This window comes from Saccostrea echinata, unplaced genomic scaffold (assembly GCF_033153115.1).
Source record: "Saccostrea echinata isolate AGI-Se365-2 ecotype Australia unplaced genomic scaffold, CSIRO_AGI_Sech_v1 ptg000054l, whole genome shotgun sequence".
Classification (NCBI taxonomy): Eukaryota; Metazoa; Mollusca; class Bivalvia; order Ostreida; family Ostreidae; genus Saccostrea; species Saccostrea echinata.
In genome coordinates this window covers 61,670,620-61,696,837 of record NW_026889803.1, presented here as the reverse complement: position 1 = coordinate 61,696,837, position 26,218 = coordinate 61,670,620, and the positions used below count along the sequence as shown (strand labels likewise).

Here is a 26,218-nt window from a genome sequence, read left to right as displayed (position 1 = left end):
TTCTTTGACTGGCATAATTACATTACACATGTATAATTAATTCGTTTTGTATTATCCCAAATTACCCCTGATAACAATCTTGTTATATTGGAAGCTATTTTGCAATACTGTATACGGGGTTATTTTCGTCCTGTGTTATTTTCGCCCTTTTGCACTTGCAAACAATTTTGCCCTGTTTTAAATTCACCCAGTCACAGTTCTGTTTAAGAAATGATACTGTGTATTTTGAATTCGCCCCGTTTTAAAATCGCCCGCCTGTGATTAGGGCGAAAGGGCCGAAAATAAAACGGGGGCGAAAATTTCCCTGTATTACAAACTTTGATTTGTCAAAACAACTCTCAGATAATTCTTAACACCTGCACTAATAATTTATTGTTACACAGCCTACTGTGCATGCCATCTGCATTGTGTATGTTGATCCAGACTTGAGTTGATAACTAGAAGTTACAAACTTTATTACAAACCAAATCTGGAAATCAGTAGATTTTCGGGTTGTATGGCAAAAATCTAGTGAAAAGCATGACTAGGCATGTCATAAAAAATAATCTGGTAATGAGTATGAAATTGGGTGTTTTTATGCATTCTTTAATATTTTTCGAATATTTTCATACTTTGTGATTAATACAATTAATACAAGAAGTCGTAGGCAGTGTTCATAACTTTGTAAACATTCAGTCAATCCTAATCAAATTTTGCATAGCTATAATTTATTCAATGTTCCTTAAAATAGTGAATTTTTAAATACTGGTAAATATCTTTCATAGTACATGTAATAATATTATGACAAATTATAGGAAGGCTGATATGGTCTGTCGGCGCACGAACAAAATCCAGAATAAATTACGTATCTAACTATTCCTATTGCAATTGTTTCTCTGGCAATAATTAGCTGCAGAACTGTAGCGTTATGGTTTTATATTTTAGTCTTTGACCATAACACTACAGATCCCTTAATGTAAATAAAATGCAATTTATGGCGCAAGATTTTCTGCACAATTTGGGGATGTATTTCGCCACTTTCCAGCATTGGTCAATCAACGACCTTTCATCTCCTAATTCTAGACATATTTTATAACCAACCTGTATATTTTATCCACCTCCTAACCCTTTATAGTCGTCTGTACAGACCGATAAACTTGCTTGTTGTGAATTTGATGTCGGATGGCATAACAGAACAGAAAATTTTTCGCTGTAAATTGCACTTTATTTACATTAATAAGGGATCTGTAGTGTTATGGTTGAAGACTAAAATATAAAAACATAACACTACAGTTCTGCAGCTATGACAGTATGTAAAACATAATTAAATCTCAAATTTCTCAAATAATTTCTTGCGACAATAAGTACTTAAATGTTAGTAGAGAAGTTGTTTATAAAATGGCATAAGAGATTCAAGGACAGTTTTCACCTCTGCACCGAAAATAGTTAGGCCTATAAGTAGAGTTCTGTTTGTTAAATTCAGATGGTAAGGAATGCTGTGGGTCATGACCCTAATGTAGATTTTCCAAAGGGTTTGGAAAAGTTTTGGAATTCCATGGAATTCCAAACATTTCCATACAAGAGTCTAAAAGTGTTTTTGGAAGTTTTTGGAATCTTTTGGAATTTGAATAACAAATTTGGACTTAGACATTTTGAGGTTTGGAAAGTTGTGGAATTCTATGGAAAAGCTGATAAAATGAGAAACTTAGACATTTTTATTTCTGCTCTGGAAAGCTGTGGAAAATAACTTAGAATTTTTTCTTAAACTGTCGGCTCATAGTACAATTACGTCGGGATCGATGTCGGGCTCGATGAACAATTAATTTAAACTACAGCCCGCCAAAATTCAACAATTCGGCTGCCATGTTGTATTGTTGGACAGAAGGAAAGAGAGTGTCACAAAGAAGGGAACTGCTGTCATTATTAGCTTGGAATGGAATTTGTATTTTGACAAAAGATGCAGACATTTTAAGACCCGGTAGGTACAATGTACAGTAATCAGTATTTTATGTGTTCTTGAAGTTGAATGGATAATTGACTGTTCCGACAGTCTGGGCACCACACACATAGAATGCCCGACGATGAAACCATTAGGGCGAGTTTCATTTCTTTAGTAATTATTGTACAACTCTAAACATCTCTTATCAAAATATGTTTGAACAATGTGTGGATTTCAACCCGAATTTCCTCCGTTCGTACATGTCCTTAGACCCCGCTATATATGCTAGTGGCACGTTGCCAATTGCGCCACGACAGTCCATGTTACATCGTACACAGACATCATAACACTATTAGTGTCTCCAATATGTTGCAACATGCAACATCTAAATTGGCTATCTTTACCATGTTTACAACAAAGAAAAAACGTGTAGACGGTGGTAGACTAATAATGCTCTATAAGCTGTCTATATGATATAAAGTTGTGCACAACTTAGTTGCAGTAGACCCAAGCCTCTATTTAGTTTCACAGACTACCACCAACAAAGGCATTTCAAGTCTTCCTTACTTTCAGACCTTTAGTACTTGCACAGATAATTTAAATATAGTCCCCCCCCCCCCCCCCATTATGGAAATTTATTTCTCTTCCATGCTCAGTGGTGTCGGCAGCCTCTTTGGGGCCAGTTCAGAACTCTGGTCCGAATTATTAGCTAATAACATTCCTTAGTACATGTACTACTTACATTTACAGAGTACATTGTAAATAATTGTATCTATTTTTTAATGCATGTTCATGATCATTCACAGCACTTACTTTTATTATTTTATAGCTGAAGAACTCGATTTGCACAGCGCCGGCATATAATCATCAAGTTTTATGAAATGTCCTAATATGTAGATGTAGATGCTAAGTCATTCAGTCACCTAGCTTGTGAGAATGGTGAGAGCCTGCTCAAATTATCATTCAGCACAAATAAACTAACATTGTTTTTATTAATTAATGTTTTATAGCGTAAGATTTTTTTTATTGAGCAAGTAACAAGAGGTTTATATTCTTAATTCCTTAATAATGCATAACAATTATAACTTTTGACAGGTAATCTAAACATGCTAAATGCTACATGCATAATCATTTTACATTTTATTTAAGTATAAATATTAAAAATGACTATACTCTATGACATAAAATCATGCATGCATTATTTACAGGAATGCTCACAAAAAGGACAAGAGCGAGAGAGCTGTATGGAAATTTACACAAAGGTAAGATTTTTTAATCATTTACCTAATCAGTAAAATCAAAAGAATTGAAATTATGTGTTTATCAATGTTAGCCAGGCATTGAGAAAAGTTATTATGAACCTTAGACTCCACTCTTTCAAATATATTTTAGTTATTTTAAGAAGTTGCTTTTAACTTGTTTCCTATGTCAGTTCTCTGTCCTGTTCACAAGTTTTTACCTACGCCTTGTCAATGTCATTCATCATATTCTTACACAAACCTATAACCTTAGTCGCAGATATAAATTTCCAGAAATAAAGAAGTACATGTATACATGTACTAATATATTATCTTACTCAATTCTGAATTGTTGAGGCATGGAAGTTACATGTATTTATAACAGTTTATTTAATATTTTCTTAATTTTTCAAAAATAAAGTATATGTACATGTACATGTATTTGCACGTTTGAAGCCTAGAACAAATGTATTCTATATATTCACTTTATGTTATTTGCTTTGTCTATATTTTTGTTACATTGTAAATTAACCAATGTGCATTTAAAGCAATTACATATGCCTATAAATTCGTCTTTTCATCTTTTCAAGGGTCAGTTAACGGAGTAAGCTGATATGGAGGATAATATATCAAAGGCAGCATAGGCGTCCAAACTCATGTTCAAGGTGCTTTTAATCAGAAGCTTAAGAGACAAAAGACGAGCCATTGACAAGGCAAAACTGAATGTTTTATATGGTATATAAATTATATTTACTAATGTACTTTTTTTCATACCTTAACTTTATTTGCTGAATGTTTTTAAGGGTACATAGTTTATATAATTTACAATGTTCTCTCTCATATTCAAGGTTAATTTACTTAGACACAATCATGTCTCTTTATTTTTTTTTAATTTCACAACTTCCATTAGTTTAAAAAGAAATCAATCCTAATCTGAACAAAAAATTACAAGATAATAAATTCCTATTCTACAGTATTAAACTGATCTGCCAGGTTGAAAGAACCAATTGTCTTATATAGCTTTAGTTTATTATTTGTCATATATTTATACATGAGATAGATATACATCTTTATGGTAATCTTTTCTTTCAGAAATTGAGCAAGAAAAGTTTGAAGTGTCTTTGGGAATGATCAACATCAAACTTGCTGAGCTTTTGAAGCCGTCGTACCAAAAGTGAATCCATTCGTGACACCAATTATCTGACCACCCTCTAACAGAACCAGTGAGGAAGTGATTCTAGCCAATACTTCAGAAGTTTAGGACCCTCAATAATTAGGATCTTGGGGCATGTTGGAGAAAAAAATAGCATGTGTTGATTTTCTGGGATCTTTCAAATATAGTTGTGTAGTAGATATTTGTGTACTTAATACATATGTTTGTCACTCTAGTCATTAACTTTGTATGGTAAATGTATATGGACCACTGGAAGATCATTGTAACTGTATACAAATGTTGCAAATATACCCTGTTAAGGCTTTAGTGACCTTTCCCAAGGTCATTCAATGAAGCAAAAGGTCATAATTAATGTTTTTTTTAAAATCTATTTTGTTTTATTATTAAAAAATGTCATATGTTTGAGATTACTCTAGGTACAAAGGATTTTCTTTAACCAAAAGTCATTTGTTTCTCATGCAGACCGTAATTTACTACATGTACATGCATGTATATTATAATAATTCTCATTAATTAAACCAAGGTGATCATCCAGTAATGATATTTTTCTGTGGATTTTTAACATTGTTTAAATAATCTTTGATGTAAAATACTTTCATTGATAATACTTTTTAAAATTTGTGCTTTCATTATACATAGAAGTGTGTATGCAATATTTGTCCCCAAACACATTGTAAAGCAAAAATGATTTTTTATTTTGAAAATATAGATTTGATTTATGAAAAATTGTGATGTAGTCATTTTTTTTTTGTAATTATTTGGCCCTTAAATTATTTTGATTATTCCAGTTTTTGTATTTTCCTGGAATTCCTTGGATTTCCGTGGAATTCCATAGATTTCCAAATATCCTGGAATTCCATGGATTTCCAGCTATTTCCGCAAATTTCTATTCTGGCATTGTTCCGCTCTTTTCCAGGCTAGATTTGAAATTCCATACCATTCCAAAAAAGTTCCGTCCCAATACTCTCGAGAATTCCTCGGAATTCCATGGAACACTTTTTCCATGGAATTCCACGGAATTTGTTATGGAATTCCACGGATCTTACGGAAAATCTACATTAGGGGATGGATGTCAAACTTTGTGTATTCTCTGCTTCTTACAATTTAAAGCAACCATTCCAGGTCTGAAATTTGAATCTGATCAGGCGCGTAGCCAGAATAGAAATGATGTGTACGCAGAGAATGGCAGGGGGTTGTGAGGGGGTTTGGGGGTCTTGAACCCCCCCCCCCCCCCCCCCCCCCCCCGTGTTTAAGACCGCTCTGATCAGGCACGTAATATAGCTTTTGCCAGCCAGGAAAAAATTACAACTTTAGAAATTTTGTCAAGCAAGGACGAAAAAGGAAGACTGTCAAAATTCGAAGTCCTATTTCTTGTGTGTGTGTGTTGAAGGGGGGGGGGGTGTCCATCTTTCACAAATCAATTTTTTATTAATACATTACCAAATTACCATGATTTAACAATGGTGCAACTAACAGTGGGGGTCCACCCTTTCAATGTACATTTTTTCAATAGTAAAAGGTTAGACTTTGGGAATAAATAGTGGGGAGGCTCCCCTGATACTACGTGCTTGCTGGTGAGCTCCGGAGTTTCACCAAATATTTCATTCATTTTCTTGAAATATAAAAATTATGCCATTGAGTGTTTGTTTAGGGAAAAAAAGGCATAGTAATATTTATTGTTTTAACGAAAAATTAATATTTCATGGAAACTTATTGTACATATAATTGAGGCTAAAATTTAACCGATATATTAATTGGTATCATATAATCATTCTTAACGTTTAAGAACACGTATACAAAATTATAATTATGAACAAAAAATATCGTATTGTAAATCATACTAGTAGATCATAGCATTCAACGATGTGGCTGAAATTTATTTTTTCTAAGTTCTTTTAAAAAAAAATATCAATGTATGATAGAACAATGACAAAATAATGAATGATTTATTTGGATTTGTCAGTTATTAAATAAAAGATTTCAAATTTTATCATACAGCCATGATAATTTAAAATTTAAATCGACACAGTATGACACAGAATAATTTGAAACACGAATATTTGTTGGATGGTACTGAGATTTTTTTCTCCGAATAATTCTCTTTCTTTTCTTATCTTTTTTTTCTGAAAATGATGTGTACGGACTTGCATATATATAGGCAGCTATGCGCCTGAATTCATTTGGATTTGTCAGTTATTAAATAAAAGATTTCAAATTTTATCATACAGCCATGATAATTTGAAATTTAAATCGACACAGTATGACACAGAATAATTTGAAACACGAATATATGTTGGATGGTACTGAGATTTTTTTTCTCCGAATAATTCTCTCTTTTTTCTTATCTTTTTTTCTTTTTTTCTGAAAGTGATGTGTACGCACTTGCGTATTTGCGTATAGGCAGCTACGCGCCTGCTGATAAAAAATTATGGACAGTGGTGAATTTTAATGATCCCTCAGTCAAGAGTGGTTTGCCAGTTTGAAAAAAATGAGATGCTTAAGATACACATGTTAAGCACACTGGCATCCATTATAAAAGTGATAAAAACAGCTTTGGGGCTCTGGGCTCAAGAAAATTAACACACTTGTATTTACATTTTTACCGAGTACCTGTGTACTCGATTAGAAAATTGTCTGAGTAACCGATTATCAGATATTGACAGATTTGACATCCCTACTAGTATATTTTAAGGAATTCGCTATATTGATATAATGAGCTACTGTAACAGATATAGTGATATAAATTTGCAGAATCCAAGAACTCTGCTATAACAGAGTTTTAATCTAGATGTATTTCGTTGCAGAGCAAGAATGTTGGATGTTGAAGACAAAAAAATAGAGTTAGGTCATTGAAAGATTTTGTCAGCGTTTCTAATGGCAACCAATGCATCTGATATTGATGAGACGAGTAATAAGTTTGGGAACTCACTAAGTAAGTAACATAGTAACCTATGTACAAATGATGTAAATCTCATGTTGAATCCATAGTCATGATAATTGCAGATAGTTTTTAGCTCACATGAGCCAAAGACTCAAGTGAACTTTTCTGAGCAAAGTTTGTCTATTGTACAGTTGTTCTCATAAATTAACTTTTTACATTTTCATCCTCTCCAGAACCACTGGGCAAATTTCAACCAAACTTGCCACAAAGCATTCTTGGGTGAAGAGAATTCAAATTTGTTCAAATGAATGGCCATCCCCTCTTTCATGGGGAGATAATTAAGAATAAGTGAAAATTTCTTGGTATCTTTGAAAAATCTTATCAAGAACTACTGAGCCAGAAAAGTTGAAACTTACTTGAAGGCTTCATTACATGGTGCCTGAGGATAATAGTTCCTGTCAAGGGTATGATGAAAGTGCACTCACAGCTAGTAGATGATAATTTAATTACTGTGGTTCCATCATTATTCGTGGAACACCAATTTTTGTGGATTTCGTTGTTGAGTTGATCCACGAAATCAAATGTTCATCGAAGTTTGGTGCCTCCACTTTGATTTATGATAAACCTTTAAAAAGCCTATTACGACTTTCGTTAATATACGCCATACGCCCCCCCCCCCCTTTTTCCAACAGGTTGGCTTTATTTTATCATTTTTAAGAATATTTAATGAAAAGAAGAAATATTAGAAAATTATCTGAAAATTTTCATTCAATTTGTATAAGTATTCTACATGGAGGTAAACAACACGTAGAACTGTCAACGTGGTGCATATACCAATCAGTGGTATATTAACACAAAGGATGATAGATAATCAGGTGTTAATGTGTAAATTCGTTATTCTCAAACAATCTAAGGGACCAACACCAATAATCACCTGCACAATGAAAACACAAATTTTCGTAAAATAAAAAATCCAGTAGAAATAATTAATTACTCTCTGTTCTTAACTTGCTTAAATCATGCAAATTATATTATTAAATCAAAGTCTATTTTAATTAATTTTTTTTAATAATCGGTTTCCATATTCGATATTTAATTTGCCAACCGAGATCAAAGTCTTTCAATGGAGACGGTATTGGGAATTCCTCACCCTTTATTATTACATGTATATACAATGTATACTGCGTTGTAAACACTTGAAGATTCCGACTTTTAAAAATACAGTTGAGTAAAATATAAATACTTTAAGTTTAAGAGTTCACCTGTTAGTAACTGTTCTCTTTACGTTGTAAGTGGAGTGAAGATTCACGCTGAAGCTTACAGAGATTAAATAAAATGAAAAGGTGACAATTTTATTTTGTTGTATGATCAGTATCCACGAATTTACGTATTCTCGAAACAGTGATATTAACTAAATACTAAATCCACGAAAATTGATGCCAACGAATATTAATAAAACCACAGTATACCGATGTATATTATAATTAATGAAGGTTGGATAGCTCATTTTATATCCAGGGATATAGCTTTGTGGAACTTTTCATGCATTGTTAGAGGCATCATAAACCAATCATATTGCATATTTAGTCACAACTTTCTCATTGTATTTATAAGTTTTAAAATTAACAAGACTTTCAAGAAAACGGAGAGATAAAACATCTTTTCTTCAATATTAAAGCTAACAATATTTATTTGAAAGAAAACTTTTAATCGTAGACGTAGAATAATTCACAGTCATTAACTGCATGCAACTTGCATCCATCTCGATCTCTTACTGTTTTGTGTTTACAGTTATGTAACTCATCCATCTATCACGCGTGACCGAGTAGATCACCTGAGATCCACCGCATGTGAACTATTGACCCATGGTGGTAAACAAAACAAACATTAGCGTTTATCTTTTCTTCCTTTAATGTTGAAACAAAAACTTTATTAAATTTTAAAATATAGCATAAAATAATTTAGTCTTTAACTGCACGCATTTTACATACACCCCGTGTTTTGTTTGTTTACAGTTATGCAACCCTTCTCTAGCTCGCATATGCCCGATCGAGGTCACAGCTACCAGCATAATCAGTGCTCATACACAAAACATACATTGATGTTTTATATCTATTTTGCTAATACAGTGATTTATGGAAAATTATTTTTGTTTCTCAATCATGTGTTATTATGTGTTTAATTTCGAAGATTCGTGGCATGTGGTTAATTCTGCGGATAATTCTAACCAGTTAAAACATAAGCTTTCTGTACTCTATGCATTGTAGAAAAAGAAATCAAAACAGAATCATTTTGAAAACATGAAGAATTATTTCTAAACATTCACGATTTTTTTTAAAGAGCTATTTTCATGATTACACCAACTCTGAACATTCTTGGTCGATGGACCATAATTATTTAACTCTAGCACGTGGCAAGGTGGGACCTTATTAAACACCCAATATAACGTTAAATGCCCCTAAAATCTACCTAGTTCAAGGTCAGTAATGTACTGCCCGTCAATCATTAAAAGAAAAAACAAACAATAGGTTCTGATTTTATTGACAGGCCATCTACCTGTGCTATCTGATAATTTTGAAAACAATTACCTGTTCACGCATCAAACGCTTTCATTTACCCCATGAAAATCGCTTTTTAAACACTCTGATAAAAAAAGTTAAATCAAATCGCTGTTACATTGTTAAATTGATTGGTAATTATAACAAGAAATAATTAAGACATTTCGCGATAAGAGTACTCACGAAAAATGAGGAATCTACAGTATCTGATACAACTAATAGTTTACAATTTTACTGCTTACAGTGCAATTATAAGAATCTATATAACTATGACTCAACATAATGATTTTCACACAAGGGGGAAAAACCGATTTTCTTATTTTCAAGCTATTTTAATACATTCTGAAGTGGCTCTCATAGAATATTAATGATATACAATGACAAATAATAATAATAAATATTTAAAATCAACAACCTAGGGGAAGGGGGGGGGGGGCCCTTGACCTCTGACCATTTCACTTCAAAATCTATAGGGGTAATGTTTAATTTATAAACAATATTAAATTTGTATCGACAATAAATTATGTCTCGCAGTGGGATAAGTCAAAAGGAGTTATGATATAAAATTTCATTGCAATATCTGAAGGTTTTCTAGAAATATTAAGAAAACCAAGTGTTACAGACAGACAGATTGATGAACAGAAAGATAAACAGACCCAATTAATATCCCCTGCACTGCATCAATAAATTTAACATTTATTTAACTGATACTTAATATCTGTTTATATAGTCTTCCACTAACTAAAGTTTTAACATGCAAAACCGGGAAATATTTAACTGTGTATGTATGTTTGATCTTCATGGACTTGACTGTATGCCAAAAAGCATTTTACACGTATTCAATTCGTTTCTTCTGTTTAAAAAAAAAAAATAAATATTGAAATATACAACATAACATCTGCACTAAATATAGCAGTATTTGTGTTCTAATGTTTCATCGTTTTAAGTATTACAAAGAACCACTCGCCACTTACCCCACTTGCTAGGATATCTATACTTCTTCCAACATTCCCTTGACTGTAGGCCTAGCTAGACCAAGCTTTTTTGGGAAAGAGAACATGCTTTAAGTGAAGAATAAGCGTCCATGATGGGCATCCGTTGGGCATTGCATTACATTTTCACTATATATCTAAACATTGCCGCTCCTTGAACTCCTATATTGCGCTTCTCGGTGAATTCTCGCGAGAAGATGCTTACAAGACGGTGTAAAGTGATTTCGTACCATACCATGAAAATGCGGTTTGTCATTTTATTCTTGAAAATGATAATTTGTGATGAATAAGAACTTATGTTTTTTCTACAAAAAGAAAGTATATTTTAGCAAACATTTTATGACAAATAAATGTTCAAAGCTGAGTTGACAGGTGGTTTGTCCTTCATACACTGTGTGCTAATTGATCGAAGATCACTTATTTGTACCACTTCTCGGAAGTTCGCGCGAGAGAATGCTGCAGACATGGTGTAGGGGTATTTTGTATACCATTAAGAAATAGCTTGACATTTACGGAGAGTCTTGTGAAAAAAAAAACATGTATTTTTTTTATCAGTGACAAAACGAACTTCATTTTTGTAAAATAAAATATAAATCACCGTGCTCAACCAATTTTACTGATAAAAAGTGTTAAGGCACAAAAAATTTTCGAATTACTATGATGATACATTTATGCCAAGAACAATTTGTATGGAAACCGTCCAACACACATGGCAGATCGTGGAGCAGAACATTGTTGTCACATTGTGCAGTAAACAACGACTTTTTTCACATCTGCAAGCCTGTCACGATATTTGTAAGTATTGTATTGCTTAGTGATGAATGAACATCAATATGTCTGACCGTTAGGGCAAGCGCAGTTTTACTGTTTTTAATAATTATTCTACAACTCTATACCTCTGAAATGTTGTTATGATCTCTGTTTATGACGATAAAATTTTCAGTAAATTCTTTTAGTTTTACTGTGTATTTTAGGTTCATCTTTAAAAAAAAAAAAAAACGATATTCAGTATTAAAATCAAAATGGGAAATAATGTTATTCTCAAATTCTCCATACAACAAGATTCCTAGCCTCTCAGATTATTCTGACAAAATCTGATATACCCGAGCCGTTTTAAGTCAGAAAGTGACGAAAGTATGATGTCACATACAAAGTCATGTTTTCTGAGTATGCAGACGATATAGTTTTTAGGTGTGGAAATTGCATTTATAATATTAATTTAAATTTTATTTGGTGTACTCTTGTTTCAATGACTCATGTTTAGTTTTCTTTTGTACAGATATCTCTGGCTGCTATGGGTGATGACAACAGTGAAATCATACAGATTCGGATGAAGATAATAAAGATAGTGATGTCAAAGACAGTTTGATGAACCAAATGACACTGATAAAGAGGAAGATACAAAGAATGATACTTCTAGCCAGGCATGTGACTATGAAGATGATAGTTTACTGTTTAGTAACCACCTCAAATCAGTGATTTGTTTTTCTGACATCCATTCAACATTTGAAACTAGCTATTTCTGGTTTTAGAAATTGTTCATACATAGAGCATGCTCTTGCGTATCAAATCAACTGAGAGATATAAACCCCGTATGCAGGTGATGAAGGTATAGGAGAGCCATTTCTTATGCCATAATTTGAGCAAGATATGTTTTTATTATATACCCAAGTGTGTATCACTCAATTTTACTGTAGATTTCGTACAATCACGTGACGGTGTGATCCAGCTTTCCAGATCACCACACTGTGGTTTTCTGAATCCATATCACCCCTCTCTGAAATTGATGACGTAGTACACAGAAACGTGACGTTATTTTTCATGCGCATCAAAAAGTTCCTTGACAAAATGCTTTGTTTAATGGGAAAATCTTATATAATTGATCTCAAAAAGTTTTTTTAAAACTATATTTTGCTAGTTGTAAGGGGGGTATATAATAAATTTATCATTATAACAGTAACTTGATCCGAAGAGCCGTATCACGTCTCGTTGACAGGCGCGGATCATCAGATCAAACGAGACTCTTCGCGTCTCGTTTGATCTGATGATCCGCGCCTGTCAACTCGACGTGATACGACTCTTCGGATCAAGTTACTGTTATAATAATGTATATAGCCGAAATGTAATGTGAAATGAAAACTGGAAATTTACTGCTCCATCCTTCTGTATCCCTAATGGTCTTCTGAATTTAAAGCCATTGGAAAACCAACTTAAAGAGGAACACCTTATCTTTGGTGATACAATTTTGGGGGGGAAAATATTACTTCTGCAGGGAAACAAAAGTCATTACTTGTACTGCAAGATGGCTAAATTTGTATGAGCAGTGCTCTTGAAGGAAACTATGCTTGCACTCAGTGTCCCATGAACAAAGCATCCTAAGTAAAGATAAAGAGTACAATTTATTTCTAATGGATAAAGATCACCTCAGAAATGTTAGAACTTGTGTTATTTGAAAATGGTATAATATTGTTTGTCTGTAAACATGTTTTTCTGCAATACCTTTTCATAACTCTTCCCTGACAGCTTCAGTATTTCAGAAAATATTCGATAGAAAAAAAATTGTACTAGGGTCAGTGTCTTTCTATGTATCAAGTATAATATGTGAGAATTGAAAATTTATTCATTTTATGATTTTCTGGATATTATTCATTAAAAGCAATATAAATTCCTGTCATTATGTTATAACATTTATTAGCATGTGCATGTTTAAATTTTATTAATTTGTCTTGTTTGCGAAAGTCCTGACATTAAGTCAAAAGTCTTAGGAAATGGGAATTTCATAAAAATAAGTAACTCCTGGCTTTACAATGAAATGTCCTGGCAAGATTTGGATTTGAAATGTTTAACAAAGAAGTATCCTGGGGTAGTGTATATTTTAAATTATTCAAATCATGACCCTGGGCATAGGGCGGGGCCACAATAGGGAATCCAAGTTTTACATTGAAATATATAGGAACAATCTTTAAAAATCTTCTTCTCAAGAACCACTAGGCCAGAAAAGCTGAAACTTATGTGGAAGCATTCTGGAGTAGTGTAGATTTTAAATTGTTCAAATCATGACCCCTGGGGTAGGGTGGGGCCACAATAGGGAATCCAAGTTTTACATTGAAATATGTAGAAAAAATCTTTAATAATCTTTTTCTCAAGAACCACTAGGACAGAAAAGCTGAAACTTATGTGGAAGCATCTTTTGGTACTTTAGATTCTAAATTGTTCAAATTGTGACCCCCCGGGGGAAGGGCAGGGCCACTGTAGGGAATCCAAATTTTACATTGAAATACTGTATATACTCGCCTATAAGTCAGTCCGCCTATAAGTTGGTTGTATTTTTTAAGGTTATTTTTGAGGGATTTGCCATTGACCTGCTTATAAGTCGGTACAACATTTTGCCAGATTCAGTTGACAATTTAAAATCAATGCTCTAATGTTTTAACCTGGTTTCAATTAATATTTTTAGAAATGACGCTGATATTTAATTTAAAATCATTAAGAAAAATACATAATGCACACTTAAGATAAAAATAAAGTTATTAAAATATGTAAATACTTGTACTTTATGTATAATCTTAGAAAACATAAATGATATAATATATCCAGACATTGTTCAATGATAATCATGAGAAATCTTTATAAATTACTACAGTTCGCCATCCAGAAAAATACTATGCTTTTTATGACTCGCCTATAAGTCCGACATAGAGTTTTGGACCAAAATTTAACTCCCGAAAAACCGACTTAAAGTATATGCGGTATGTAGAAAAAATCTTTAAAAATCTTTTTCTCAAGAACCACTAGGACAGAAAAGCTGAAACTTATGTGGAAGCATCCTGGGGTAGTGTAGATTCTAAATTATTCAAATCATGACCCCTTAGGCTAGGATGGGGCCACAATAGGTACTACAAGGGGGAAAATCAGGTGAAACACAGCAAGGCCAAAGTTACTCAGGTGAGCATTGTAGACCATGGGCCTCTTGTTTATTTTGGCATATATAGTTGGTGTAATCATGAAAAATGAATCAGAACGTGACTTTCATAATGATAGTACCTTCATAAAAATGTTTCTATCCCTGCGTTTCAGTATTGGAAATATGAATTACTTTTTATGCCCCGCCATGAATATGGCCGGGGCATATAGTGTTTGTCATGTCCGTCTTCCGTCCTTCCGTCCTTCCATCCTTCTGTCCTTCCGTCTGTCCTTCCGTCACACTTTGCGTTTAGCTCTGTTCAAAGCTCAGTTTCAAAGAAACTATCCAAGATATTTTTATCAAACTTCATATGCTGATAGATATTGATGAGGGCTATGCAACTGCATCAACATTTTTTGACCTTGACCTTTCCTTTGACCTTGACCTCACTTTTCTTAAATTAGTGTTTAGCTCAGTTTTAAAGATACCATTCAAGATAGTGTAATCAAACTTCATATGTTGATACATACTGATGTAAGCTATTCAATTGCATCAACATTTTTTTGACCTTGACCTTTCTTTTGACCTTGACCTTACTTTTCTTAAATTAATGTTTAGCTCTGTTTTAATGAAACCATTCATGATACTTTTAACAAACTTCATATGCTGATACATACTGATGAGAGCTATTCAACTGCATCAATATTTTTTACCTTGACCATTCCTTTGACCTTGACCTCACTTTTCTTAAATAAGTTTTTAGCTCAATTTTAAAGATACCATTCAAGATAGTGTTATCAAACTTCATATGCTGATACATACTGATGAGAGCTATTCAACTGCATCAACATTTTTTGACCTTGACCTTTCCTTTGACCTTGACCTCACTTTTCTTAAATTAGTGTCAAACTTAATATGCTGATACATACTGATGAGAGCTATTCAACTGCATCAATATTTTTTGACCTTGACCTTTCCTTTGACCTTGACCTCACTTTTCTTAAATTAGTGTTTAGCTCAGTTTTTAAGAAACCATTCATAATATTTTCATCAAACTTCATATGCTAATACATACTGATGTAACCTTTTCAACTGCATCAACATTTTTTGACCTTGACCTTTCCTTTGACCTTGACCTCACTTTTCTTAAATTAGTGTCAAACTTCATATGCTGATACATACTGATGAGAGCTATTCAACTGCATCAATATTTTTTGACCTTGACCTTTCCTTTGACCTTGACCTCACTTTTCTTAAATTAGTGTTTAGCTCAGTTTTAAAGAAACCATTCATAATATTTTCATCAAACTTCATATGCTAATACATACTGATGTAACCTTTTCAACTACATCAACATTTTTTGATCTTGACCTTTCCGTTGATCTTGACCTCACTTTTCTTAAATTAGTTTCTGAATCAAACGTCATATGCTGATACATACTGATGTAAGCTATTCAACTGCAGCAATATTTTTTGACCTTGACCTTTCCTTTGACCTTGACCTCACTTTTCTCAATTTGTGTTAAAATGTTGCATTACTAATATACCCTTGGCGGGGCATTCATGTCCTATGGACATATTTCTAGTTTAAAATTAATTTGCTAAAGGAAAAAAAATGTTTGTATTTTTATTCATTTATATTTTTCAATGTGAATACTTTCATGTTCCATTACTGGAACTCTTTAAATTAGAGACGCGCTTGGTCGTCTGACTAGGACAACCATGATGTAGCGGAGAATTCTCAATTCGATTTTGAATGTTAAATGTATTTGTCATTCCCAATAAAGAAAAAAAAAACTAATAGAAATAATTATGTGAGAGTGGGAAAGCCCTGAATTTATCACTGATTGTAAAAATTATGACGTTTCAGAGGCATGTACAGGGGCGTAGCTAGGAGGTGTTTAATGTGGAAGCAAATCAAGGCAGGGGGTTTGGGGGCCACCTTAAGGCTTATTTCCTCATCAATAAATTAACGATAAAGAAGAAAAAGTATTGCCTGATTTATGATGGGATTTAATTTTTTGTTTTATTATTATTTATTTATTATGTATTTTTTCGTGAAAATGATGTGAAAGCACTTGCATACTTGCGCAGGCCTAGCTACGCACCTGATGTACATTGTATTTGGAGGGTGTTGCTAAAACGTGGAATGGAAAACGGCATGGAAAGCGGAACGGAATGGAAAATCTTATATCAAATTATTTACTTCACACATATAGAAAAACAGACAGGTACCAGTATTCTTTATCATACAGTTTATATCTCATTAAAAAAAATAACATAAAAAATGTAATTTATTCATGAAACCCCCTCCCCCTCTAAAAACTACAAGCGGTGGTCAATGAAATACATATTATAGATACACAGCTCATTAGTATCTATCTTAACGCCTCATTCATCACTTGTCCAAATCTAATTTTTTACGCTTATTCACTAAAGACAAAACTCTCTTTATTTGATCATTTACTATGAAACAGACAATGGTGTTTTAAGGCAGGGGGAGGTGGGGGGGGGGGGCAGAGAAAGAGAATAATTATGTGCACAATTGTGTTCTATATAGACAACGATCACTGGCATTAAGGAAGGAATAAAGGACACGCTTATTACAACTACAGGCATGTGCAGATCTAGAGGGGTTCAGGATGGGGTTCGTACCACCTGAACTGGAGTTATTATGTGTACATAGTATTTAGTAAATAAAAGAAAAATGACCAAATTTTGTCAGACCGAAAAACCTAATGTAAAAAAGTGAAATACGTAAAAATGCAGAACTGAGGAAATCTTATTACTGTAGACGGTCCATGCAGTTTTAATCAATTCATTTACGTGGCACAAAAAAAAGATCCCTCACTGTTCAATGGCCCTGAGTGCCGAGTATAGGTCAAAATTTGTAGCTCTCCACCAGCAAGTGGTGGCGTCTCCATATGAGTGAAAAATTCTCGAGAGGGACGTTAAACAATAAACAAACAAACTTTTTTTGACTGGGATGTAACCCCCCCCTCAAAAAATATCCTGGATAAGGGCTATCCACCGTCAGGCACTCAAAATGGAGAGAACGTAGGCTACATCTATGCATCATCAGGGGTGGGGTGGGATGGGGGGTGGGTGAGTGGTGGAGGGTGGTGGTGCAGAATTATACGATATCATTGTTATCCATGCTTTGTGCCTGTGCATCGAAAATTATGTTGTGTTTGCTCATATAAATATCGAATACTGGCTATTCATGTTGATCAGAGTGGTCTTTTATAAAGCTAATTCACTCATATTTTACCACAACGTTTTATATATACCATGTGTACGGCATCATATTTTCATGTTTTCTGTACCCTTTGCTTTGCTTTTGTACAGGAAACTTCATATGAGAATATATACATGAATAGATCAACTCGTTTTTGATAATCAAGGTTAAATATGAACAACATATATAATGTATATTGTTTTTTTTGGTATAATATATATATTTTCAAGGGCTTTAAAATGGTATCATATTTTCCACTCCGTTCCGCTTTACATTCTGATTTCCATTCTGCATTTTAGCAACACCCGTATTTGGAGAAGGACCGTCAACACTTTTCAATAACTTCCTGTGATAAAAATTAATATCGCTGTCCTTTCTGTTTCTGATGCATGAAAATTCAGGAACAATACAGTGTTTCATTTGCATATTTGTCAGGTGTTTTTTCATCAACATTCAGCATATTGTTTACATGCTGAGTGTCCCAGAAATCCTGCAAGATTTGTACATTTTCTGACTTTTTCACAAAAGAGCGCACTAAGAACTATAACTCTTTCATGTCAAAAATAGAAAGTATTGAGATAGGACTTTAAACTAGTGTTGTCAAATCTGACGATTTATAGTAACAATTACTCGCTTACTTTTCCAATCGAGTAACCGGTTACTCAAGTGGTTTTTCTTTAGACCTCAAAACATCCTTTTTCGTGGTATATATACTGAATGGTAACTGAAATACATTTTGTATATCACTATATGTAACATCGTTACCATTTATTATAAATATAAATCATCATTAATTTTGTATGTACCGGTATATATAAAACACAAATGCACTGCTTATAAACTTTATACTTAATAACAAACCCACAGTATTAAATATCTTCTGAATAATATTTCCTTGAACACCACGTAAATAGTTTGCTGTTTTGCGGGATGTCCTTTATAATATATCGCTTGTTTCAGAGTTAATTTTCAATCTTAGGTGATTTAGCATATTTGGTGTCCCACCCATGCATGTTAATTCCAAAAATTTTTTACACCTTACGGATCTAAATTCAATCATTTTTAAAAATTATTTTGATGCATATGGCGGCGTCCTCTTCAATCTTGTACTGCAGACTAGCGCAGAATTGTGTGAAGTAATTATAATGAACTCAAGCCTTCAAAACTTGTATACCCCTTGGCAATGAAAGCCACCAAGTAGATAAACTGTGAAATACTTATAAAAACAAATTGTTTGTATTTGTAAAACACTAGGTCTAGTCTATCGTTAAATGATGGTAAATAAAATAAGGAAAATTAAAGGCAAATTATACTTTTTCCTGCTGATTTAAACCTGTAAAATGTAAAATTTTATATATCCGAGTAGCAGTTTTACTAACTGATACTCGCATCGTACCCAGCAAGTACCCAGTTAACCTGTTAACTGGGTACTTGTTGACAACACTAAACTGTTAAGATAATCAGTTCGTTGGAAAAAAAATATTATTTAAAAAAATCAATTTCGTATTTCCTGATGAGATCAACATAAAAAAACAGCATAAAATTAATATTGAATTAGATATAACTTCAGAGACAAATTATTATTTGAATTTATCTTATTTAAACTAGTATACAATCTTCACTGCGGGCTTCAAGGCTAGCACATAAATCCAAAGATGTTGACATTTTTCAAGACTAGTACAGAAAGTACCTTTAATCACACAATCACAGGGATGAACTCAAAGAAAAAAATATTGAGGAATAGATATTTTGACTTGACTTATAGTCGAATTTTAAAAATAAATTGATATTAGTCCTCTTTCTTGTCACTCTTTCCTCAAACATGTACCCCATGACTCTGGATAGTGGTCAGCATTTTTTCTGTAGATCTGGATCCGGTTGTATCAATATTTAATGAATAATTAAAGCTTCATTAAACTGATCATTTTTAATGTGTCATTAAATTCCGTTGTATCAATGTTTTAATAAACGAATCGATGCATTAAAGCTTCATTAACTTCTCGTATTTTAATGAAGCCAAGAGGGCTTCTTTAAACGCTCATTAACAATGGCGGCCAACGTAATGTTTGGTCAGTTGGGTAGAAGAAGAGCGGATAGGGTTTTTAGAGAACGTTTTTCTTTACAAAACATGAGTGAAGAGGAAATTCGGAGGCGGTATCGATTTGGAAAGGAATCAATAAAACAAATCGTGGATTTACTTGACCCAATAATCGGCCATAGGACTAGAAGGTCGCAGGCATTATCAACAGAATTACAGGTATATAACTGATAAAAAAAACTCACTTTGTCATGTACTGTCCATACGAAAACAGTCAACAAACACCACAACCTCCCCTTTCCCTTGTTTTTTTTTAGTTGATTACGTCACATATTGCGTCACCTTGTAGTCCAGTCAATTTAGTCCTAAAACACCCTAACCTTAAACAAATTGCAACAGAAATTATTCCAGTAGAATTTTGTTATTTATAATGTGCCTTTTGATATATCAAAACTCTAGAAAAATATATTTGTCCAAACATCACTTTTTTCAGTTTTCAAAAAACCCGATTTTTGTTCAAAAATGCCGATAAATCACTGTTTAAAAAGACACTCTATATATGCATAAAAATAGTTTTGCCATCTATATGATCTTGAATTTTCTTGATAGGTCATGCAGAAATGAATCCTGCACACTGAAACTGGTAATTATTTCATTAATTGTTATGAATTCCTGTTTCCATGGCAACGGACATAATTGAAAAATAAAACTATTCCAATTCCTCAGTATGGCTTTGTGTAGGGATAAAGAATATGTAGCCATAGTAAGAATGACAAGTTTTATTAGTTAAAATAATTTTTTTTTAAATTATATATAGGGGACAATTAAGCACTCATCCCAGGAATTTTTATCAGGGGTGGGGGGTGGAGGGGGAGGGTTCATATTAAATATCACAGATGTCAAGTCTCGGAAGTTTTCTGACAAGCAAATATAAATAAATAAATAAACAAATAAGTAAAAGGAAATGAAAATAAATAAAATTAATTGCCTCAAACTTAAAAACCTTTTCAGAGGAGAAGGGAGGGAGGGGGGTCTCTTTTCATAATGCACACGACTTCTTGCCTTTTAAATAAGTGTCCCGGGGAATGGGTTCATAATGCACATGACTTGTTGCCATTTTAATAAGTGTCCTGGGGAAATGGGTTCATAGACATGTTTTTGTTACTTTTACATATAACCTTTTAACTCTTGAAAATCTCAGGGGGAGGGGGTCAGTCCCCCCCTTCCCGACAAATCTCCCTTTAAAGCAATGCATGCTTAGGACAATCATCTGAAATACGTCATATCTATGGATACGTATCACTTGAACGAAATCTTAAAAGTCAGTTTTCCCCATTGCTTTTATCTGAAAGGTTAATTAAAAGATATAATAAAAAGTAATATCGTAAAAATCCATTGAAGGTGCCACAGAATATCTAAAAAATAAATGAATGATAATCTTGAAACTGGAACTGGTTCTTCACCTAAATGTCAACCTCAATAGTATATATTCAAATTGCTTCTTTTTGTATTCAATATAATGTTCATTGATAGTTTTTATATCTCCTTTGGATTTATTTTGTAATTTGTGTGTGTGTTTCGGGGGGGAGGGGGGGGTATCACATCATTTAAGCTCTCGGCACTTTGAAGTAAACGTTGCAGGTCTTTAGGATGAGACTTTAAAAACCCCATTAAAGGCCCCATATCATGGTACATGTAGGCATTGGCATGATAAAGAACCCTCACTGCTCAATAGCCCTAAGCGCCGTGTAAAGGTCTAAATTTCAAGCACTTTGCCGATATAATTATGGTGACGTTTCTATATAAGTGAAAAGTTCTTGAACCGGGCGTAAAACAACATACAATCAACCAATCTTCACAAGCACTGCTTATAGAGGCTTAGATCTAGAGTCATTTTTATGACAATTAAATTACCTATCTGATCATTTTCTATGCTCTTTTAAGTGATAAATTTCATTTTTCGTGATAGGAAAATAGTATTTTTACAAAACTTTTCTTATATATGCAGGTGTATTTGGGATGCTACTTGGAAAATAAGTCGATAATGTTGTGTAGTTTTTAAAAAGCTGAAATGCACAAATCTATTACATAATAGGATGTGTTTAAAAAAATACAAATAATCCACAATGCCGCTTATTTCAAAGACTTCCTGTAAATTTAGATCCCGGCCCTCGTGTGACCCTACTTGGCTCCGGGGTTATGTTAAATAGAAACTAGAAGCGAAATCTGAATCAAAGTGACACAAATATAATATTTAAGAAATATGTTTACAAATTACAATAAAATATACTATACATAATAAGCATAATTATAGTGATTATGCACCCCCCCCCCCCCAAAAATATGAATAAGGCCATCATTAAAGTATTGTTTGTTTGCCCTCTCTTGATTCAGGGTAAAATTATTAAATCGGCAGGTAGGTAAGAAAATCTTTTTTTTCTAGACAATTTCAACATATTTGCTGACAGGATAAGAGGAATAAAAAGAAAAAAAATATGATGTCCTGGAATGTAAAAACAAAAAAGTTTTGAGTTGGGCCATTTTTAGTCAGTCAGTCGGGAGAGGGCAACCAAAAAATTTTTCCAAGATGGCCTAATCTATTTTTTTTGGAAATAGCAAAGTAGATCTCACTAATATAATCAATATTCTAAAGAAAAAAAAATCTTTAAACAAGGTCATACACCAAAATATAACTTTTACAACTGTAGGTAATAAAATATTTTTATGTTGCAAAAATACCACTAACAACTTTCCATAGAATATTTCCCCTAACCTTTCCAATATCTAATATAAGAGAAGTAAACACTAATTTATACATGTTATATATGTGCACGAGTTATTATTAATTGGAAGATTGAATTTTTACAGAAATACATGATTAATATATAATTTCTTGTGATTCATAGACCTAATATTTGAAAGAAAGGTTCCTACATGCTTAAAAATTGTGATGCAGATAATGTAGTATATACTAAGGTTTCAACAATATATCGTTAAGTTTAGACATATATAAGATTCTCAGATCTTATATCTCCAGTGCATTGGTGAAATTTAAACCAAAGCATGTATACAAAATGAATTATAAATTTTATTATGCTTCTTTAAGAAGAAAAGTGATTTGTTTACAGTGGTTAAAATTGTCTCCCTTGGTGCATATGGTAGCACATTTCTGCAATACATATTTTATCAGACCAGTAAATATTTATTTCTGAAAAACACATCTTTCGCCTTTATATATTTTTCTAGAGTTTTTATATGTTGATTATAATACAATTTACTAATTATAAATAAAGAAAAAAATTCTGTTGCAATTTGTTTAAGGTTTATGACAATTTGACTGGACTATTGTTGGCGGATCCTGACAATATTTTACCCATATAGTACAAGAATAATTAATAATTATTATACATATTATACATGAACATGATTATACATACATACATCTCATATTATTTGAATAATCTTGTTTGATTATACACAGGTGAACTGTGACGACAAAATTCTTGAGTGATTCTAAAATATTAGAGTTATTCCCCTTTGTGCATATCATGTAAGCATGTCACAGGTGCTTGGAAACTGACGATCCGCAACTATATGCTAGTATCATTTTTTGGGGGGGGGGGGGGGTCTATATATGTCCTTGTACATGTATAAAACACCAACCGACTGTGTCTGGGATATTAAAGGCCAGTCGAATGTAAAAATATTTCGTTTTAAAATAAAAATGCTGTGGCTGTTTTAAAAACACATTTTGTGATACATTTAGAGGAGTCGTCGACGGGGTGGACCGCGTTTTGTAGTATTTGAATCATTTAAAATCTTTCCTCTAAGATTAATTAGACAATTTATGTAATATCTTGATTTTATTCGCCATCATTATGGAAATATGCCGTATTAATTAGGTTGATTTATTTATTCAATGTATGAAAAATGGTGAAGGCCCACATTAATAAAATCTGTAACATAAATTACTAAAAAAAAATTGAATTAATATACATGTATATTCATGTACACTGTACTACATTTGTATGAAATCCACATATGATTTTTTATATATATATATATATATATATATATATATATATATATATATATATATATATATATATATATATATATATATATATATATATATATATAGTGCCAAAAATTACATGTTTAAGATTTAGTTTACATAAAAATATGCAATTCTACAATAGTAATTTTATCAGATTTCATTGTTGATATTGTAGGTCTTCACCATTTTTCGTAAATTGAATAAATAAATCAAACTCATTAATCCTGCGTGTTTCATTATCATTTAATTAAATTTTGGCTGAATTAATTTTTTTTTTTCTTCATCAGGTGAATTTACATTAAAGTAATAAATATTTTGGAAGGATTTTTAAATCAAATCTGCTATAAAATCAATCTACATGTAATTAAAATTAGATGTTCCGAATCCGCTACCGCTAGAGGCGGCAGCGGATTTGGAACATCTAATTTTAATCAGATTGTTATAACATAATTATGAACTCCTTTTTTTTTTATTTCATGATTTAATGCCGGTAAATCGAGAGAAACTGAATTTGGTTTGAATATTATGAACTTTGAACCTAAATTAAGTTTTTTTAAAAATCGAAACTAATATATTAACTATTCGGGTTATTTATTTAGTTATCGACAAAAGTGACTTTAAAAAATTTAAATCTAAAATTTAATATTTTACTATTTCTTTCAATTCATATCACAATCTCTTCCGAATTCGGACCAGAACACGGGAAGTTGGTGTATAGTTCATGGCATTAGAAAAAAATCGGAGGAACTCAAAATTATCTTAACTAATTAAAACATAAAGTGAAATACATGTATATTAATAATAGTCACATCGTTTCTAATACACTTTAAATAATATGACATGCATGTATACGTCTGTAAAAAACACAACAAAAACTTGCCTATAATACTGACTTTTCCTATTTTTTTTCCCTTAAGGTAGGCCCCTCTCGAAATTTTCTTGGATATAGCAATGCATGTTTTCTTTCTTTGAATCATTAGAATAACATCTTACAAGGTAATTTAAAAGCCCATAAAATAAATTGTTTGACTTTTTTTGTGACTAAAATTATCATAAAGACATATATACCACTTTATTTCAAATCTTTAGGTCCTCATTTCTTTGCGATATTACGCTAGTGGGAGTTTTCTTGAAGTCATCGGAGATACTGTTGGAGTGAACAAGTCAACTGTTTCGAGAGTTGTCCGTAAAGTTTCCAGAGCCCTTGTTTCCCTGGCGCACTGATTTATCAGATGGCCTGCCGATGATGAACTTACCATCATCAAAAACCAATTCTTCAATTTAGCTGGATTCCCGGGTGTCATAGGGTGCATAGATGGCACCCATGTACGAATCCAAGCCCCTTCTCAAAATGAACCAGCGTACGTTAATAGGAAAGGCTTCCACTCAGTAAATGTACAGGCGATTTGTGATTATACAGGTATGTGAGAGAGAGAGAGAGATTTTCTTCGATATTCTGAAATCCCAACTCCTGATATATTTTACTTCAAAACGAGAACATATTTTTCAGGCAGATTTACCAACATCGTAGCTGGATGGCCCGGAAGTACACATGACAGTCATATATTCCGTATGTCAGGAATAAGACAAACTATAGAAGAGAAGTTTCACTCGATTAAGGATGGGGTTGTTCTTGGTGACAGCGGTTACGCATGTAAACCTTATCTTATGACCCCGTATCTGAGACCATCGACATCAGCTCAGGAACGCTTTAACTCGGCCCATTCGAAGACCAGGGTGACCATTGAGCGTGCATTTGGTTGGTGGAAGAGGCGTTTTCACGTCCTCCATGCTGAAATACGGATGACACCGGAGAGGGTCTGCACAGTCATAGGTACAAGACTTAGACAGATGTAGTTAACAGGCTTAGGGACATGTTCATTTAGTATTCACAAGTAATTATTTGCATGTTTTTAGGTACCTGTTGTGTGAACGTATACGTTTTGATTTCAGGAGCATGTGCTGTACTTCACAATCTTGCTATTTTATTCTGGGAGCCACTTGCAGACGAAGATCAAGACTTGGACGTCGATGGAAATATTCAAGGGCAGTACAACGGACCCGAGGATGGGAAAAACATAAGAAATTATATCACACAACATTATTTTTAAGAACTTGCATTTATTTTATGTGTACCAATGGAAACAGTTAAGGCGTTTATTGGTATACACTGGTATAGTTATTGTATTTTATTCATAAATTGTATTTGATTCATTTCTA

General features: G+C 32.9%; 2 protein-coding genes and 1 long non-coding RNA gene across 3 annotated transcripts in view; 2 read left to right on the top strand and 1 right to left on the bottom strand.

Moving 5' to 3' along the window:
- Positions 1–26,218, bottom strand: part of LOC133171525 (NADH dehydrogenase [ubiquinone] 1 beta subcomplex subunit 5, mitochondrial-like) — a 317,834-nt gene that overhangs the window by 55,753 nt on the left and 235,863 nt on the right. The gene's annotated exons all lie outside the window — the stretch shown is intronic.
- Positions 2,795–3,810, top strand: LOC133206316 (uncharacterized). Its single transcript, XR_009723741.1, has 3 exons — positions 2,795–2,857; positions 3,127–3,180; positions 3,747–3,810. It is a non-coding gene; the product is annotated as an uncharacterized LOC133206316 (long non-coding RNA).
- LOC133172021 (putative nuclease HARBI1) lies at positions 25,546–26,125 on the top strand. The gene is made up of 2 exons (XM_061306823.1): positions 25,546–25,832; positions 25,952–26,125. Exons 1-2 carry the CDS (start codon positions 25,571–25,573, stop codon positions 26,107–26,109), a joined length of 420 nt encoding a protein of 139 aa, XP_061162807.1. The 5' UTR covers positions 25,546–25,570; the 3' UTR covers positions 26,110–26,125.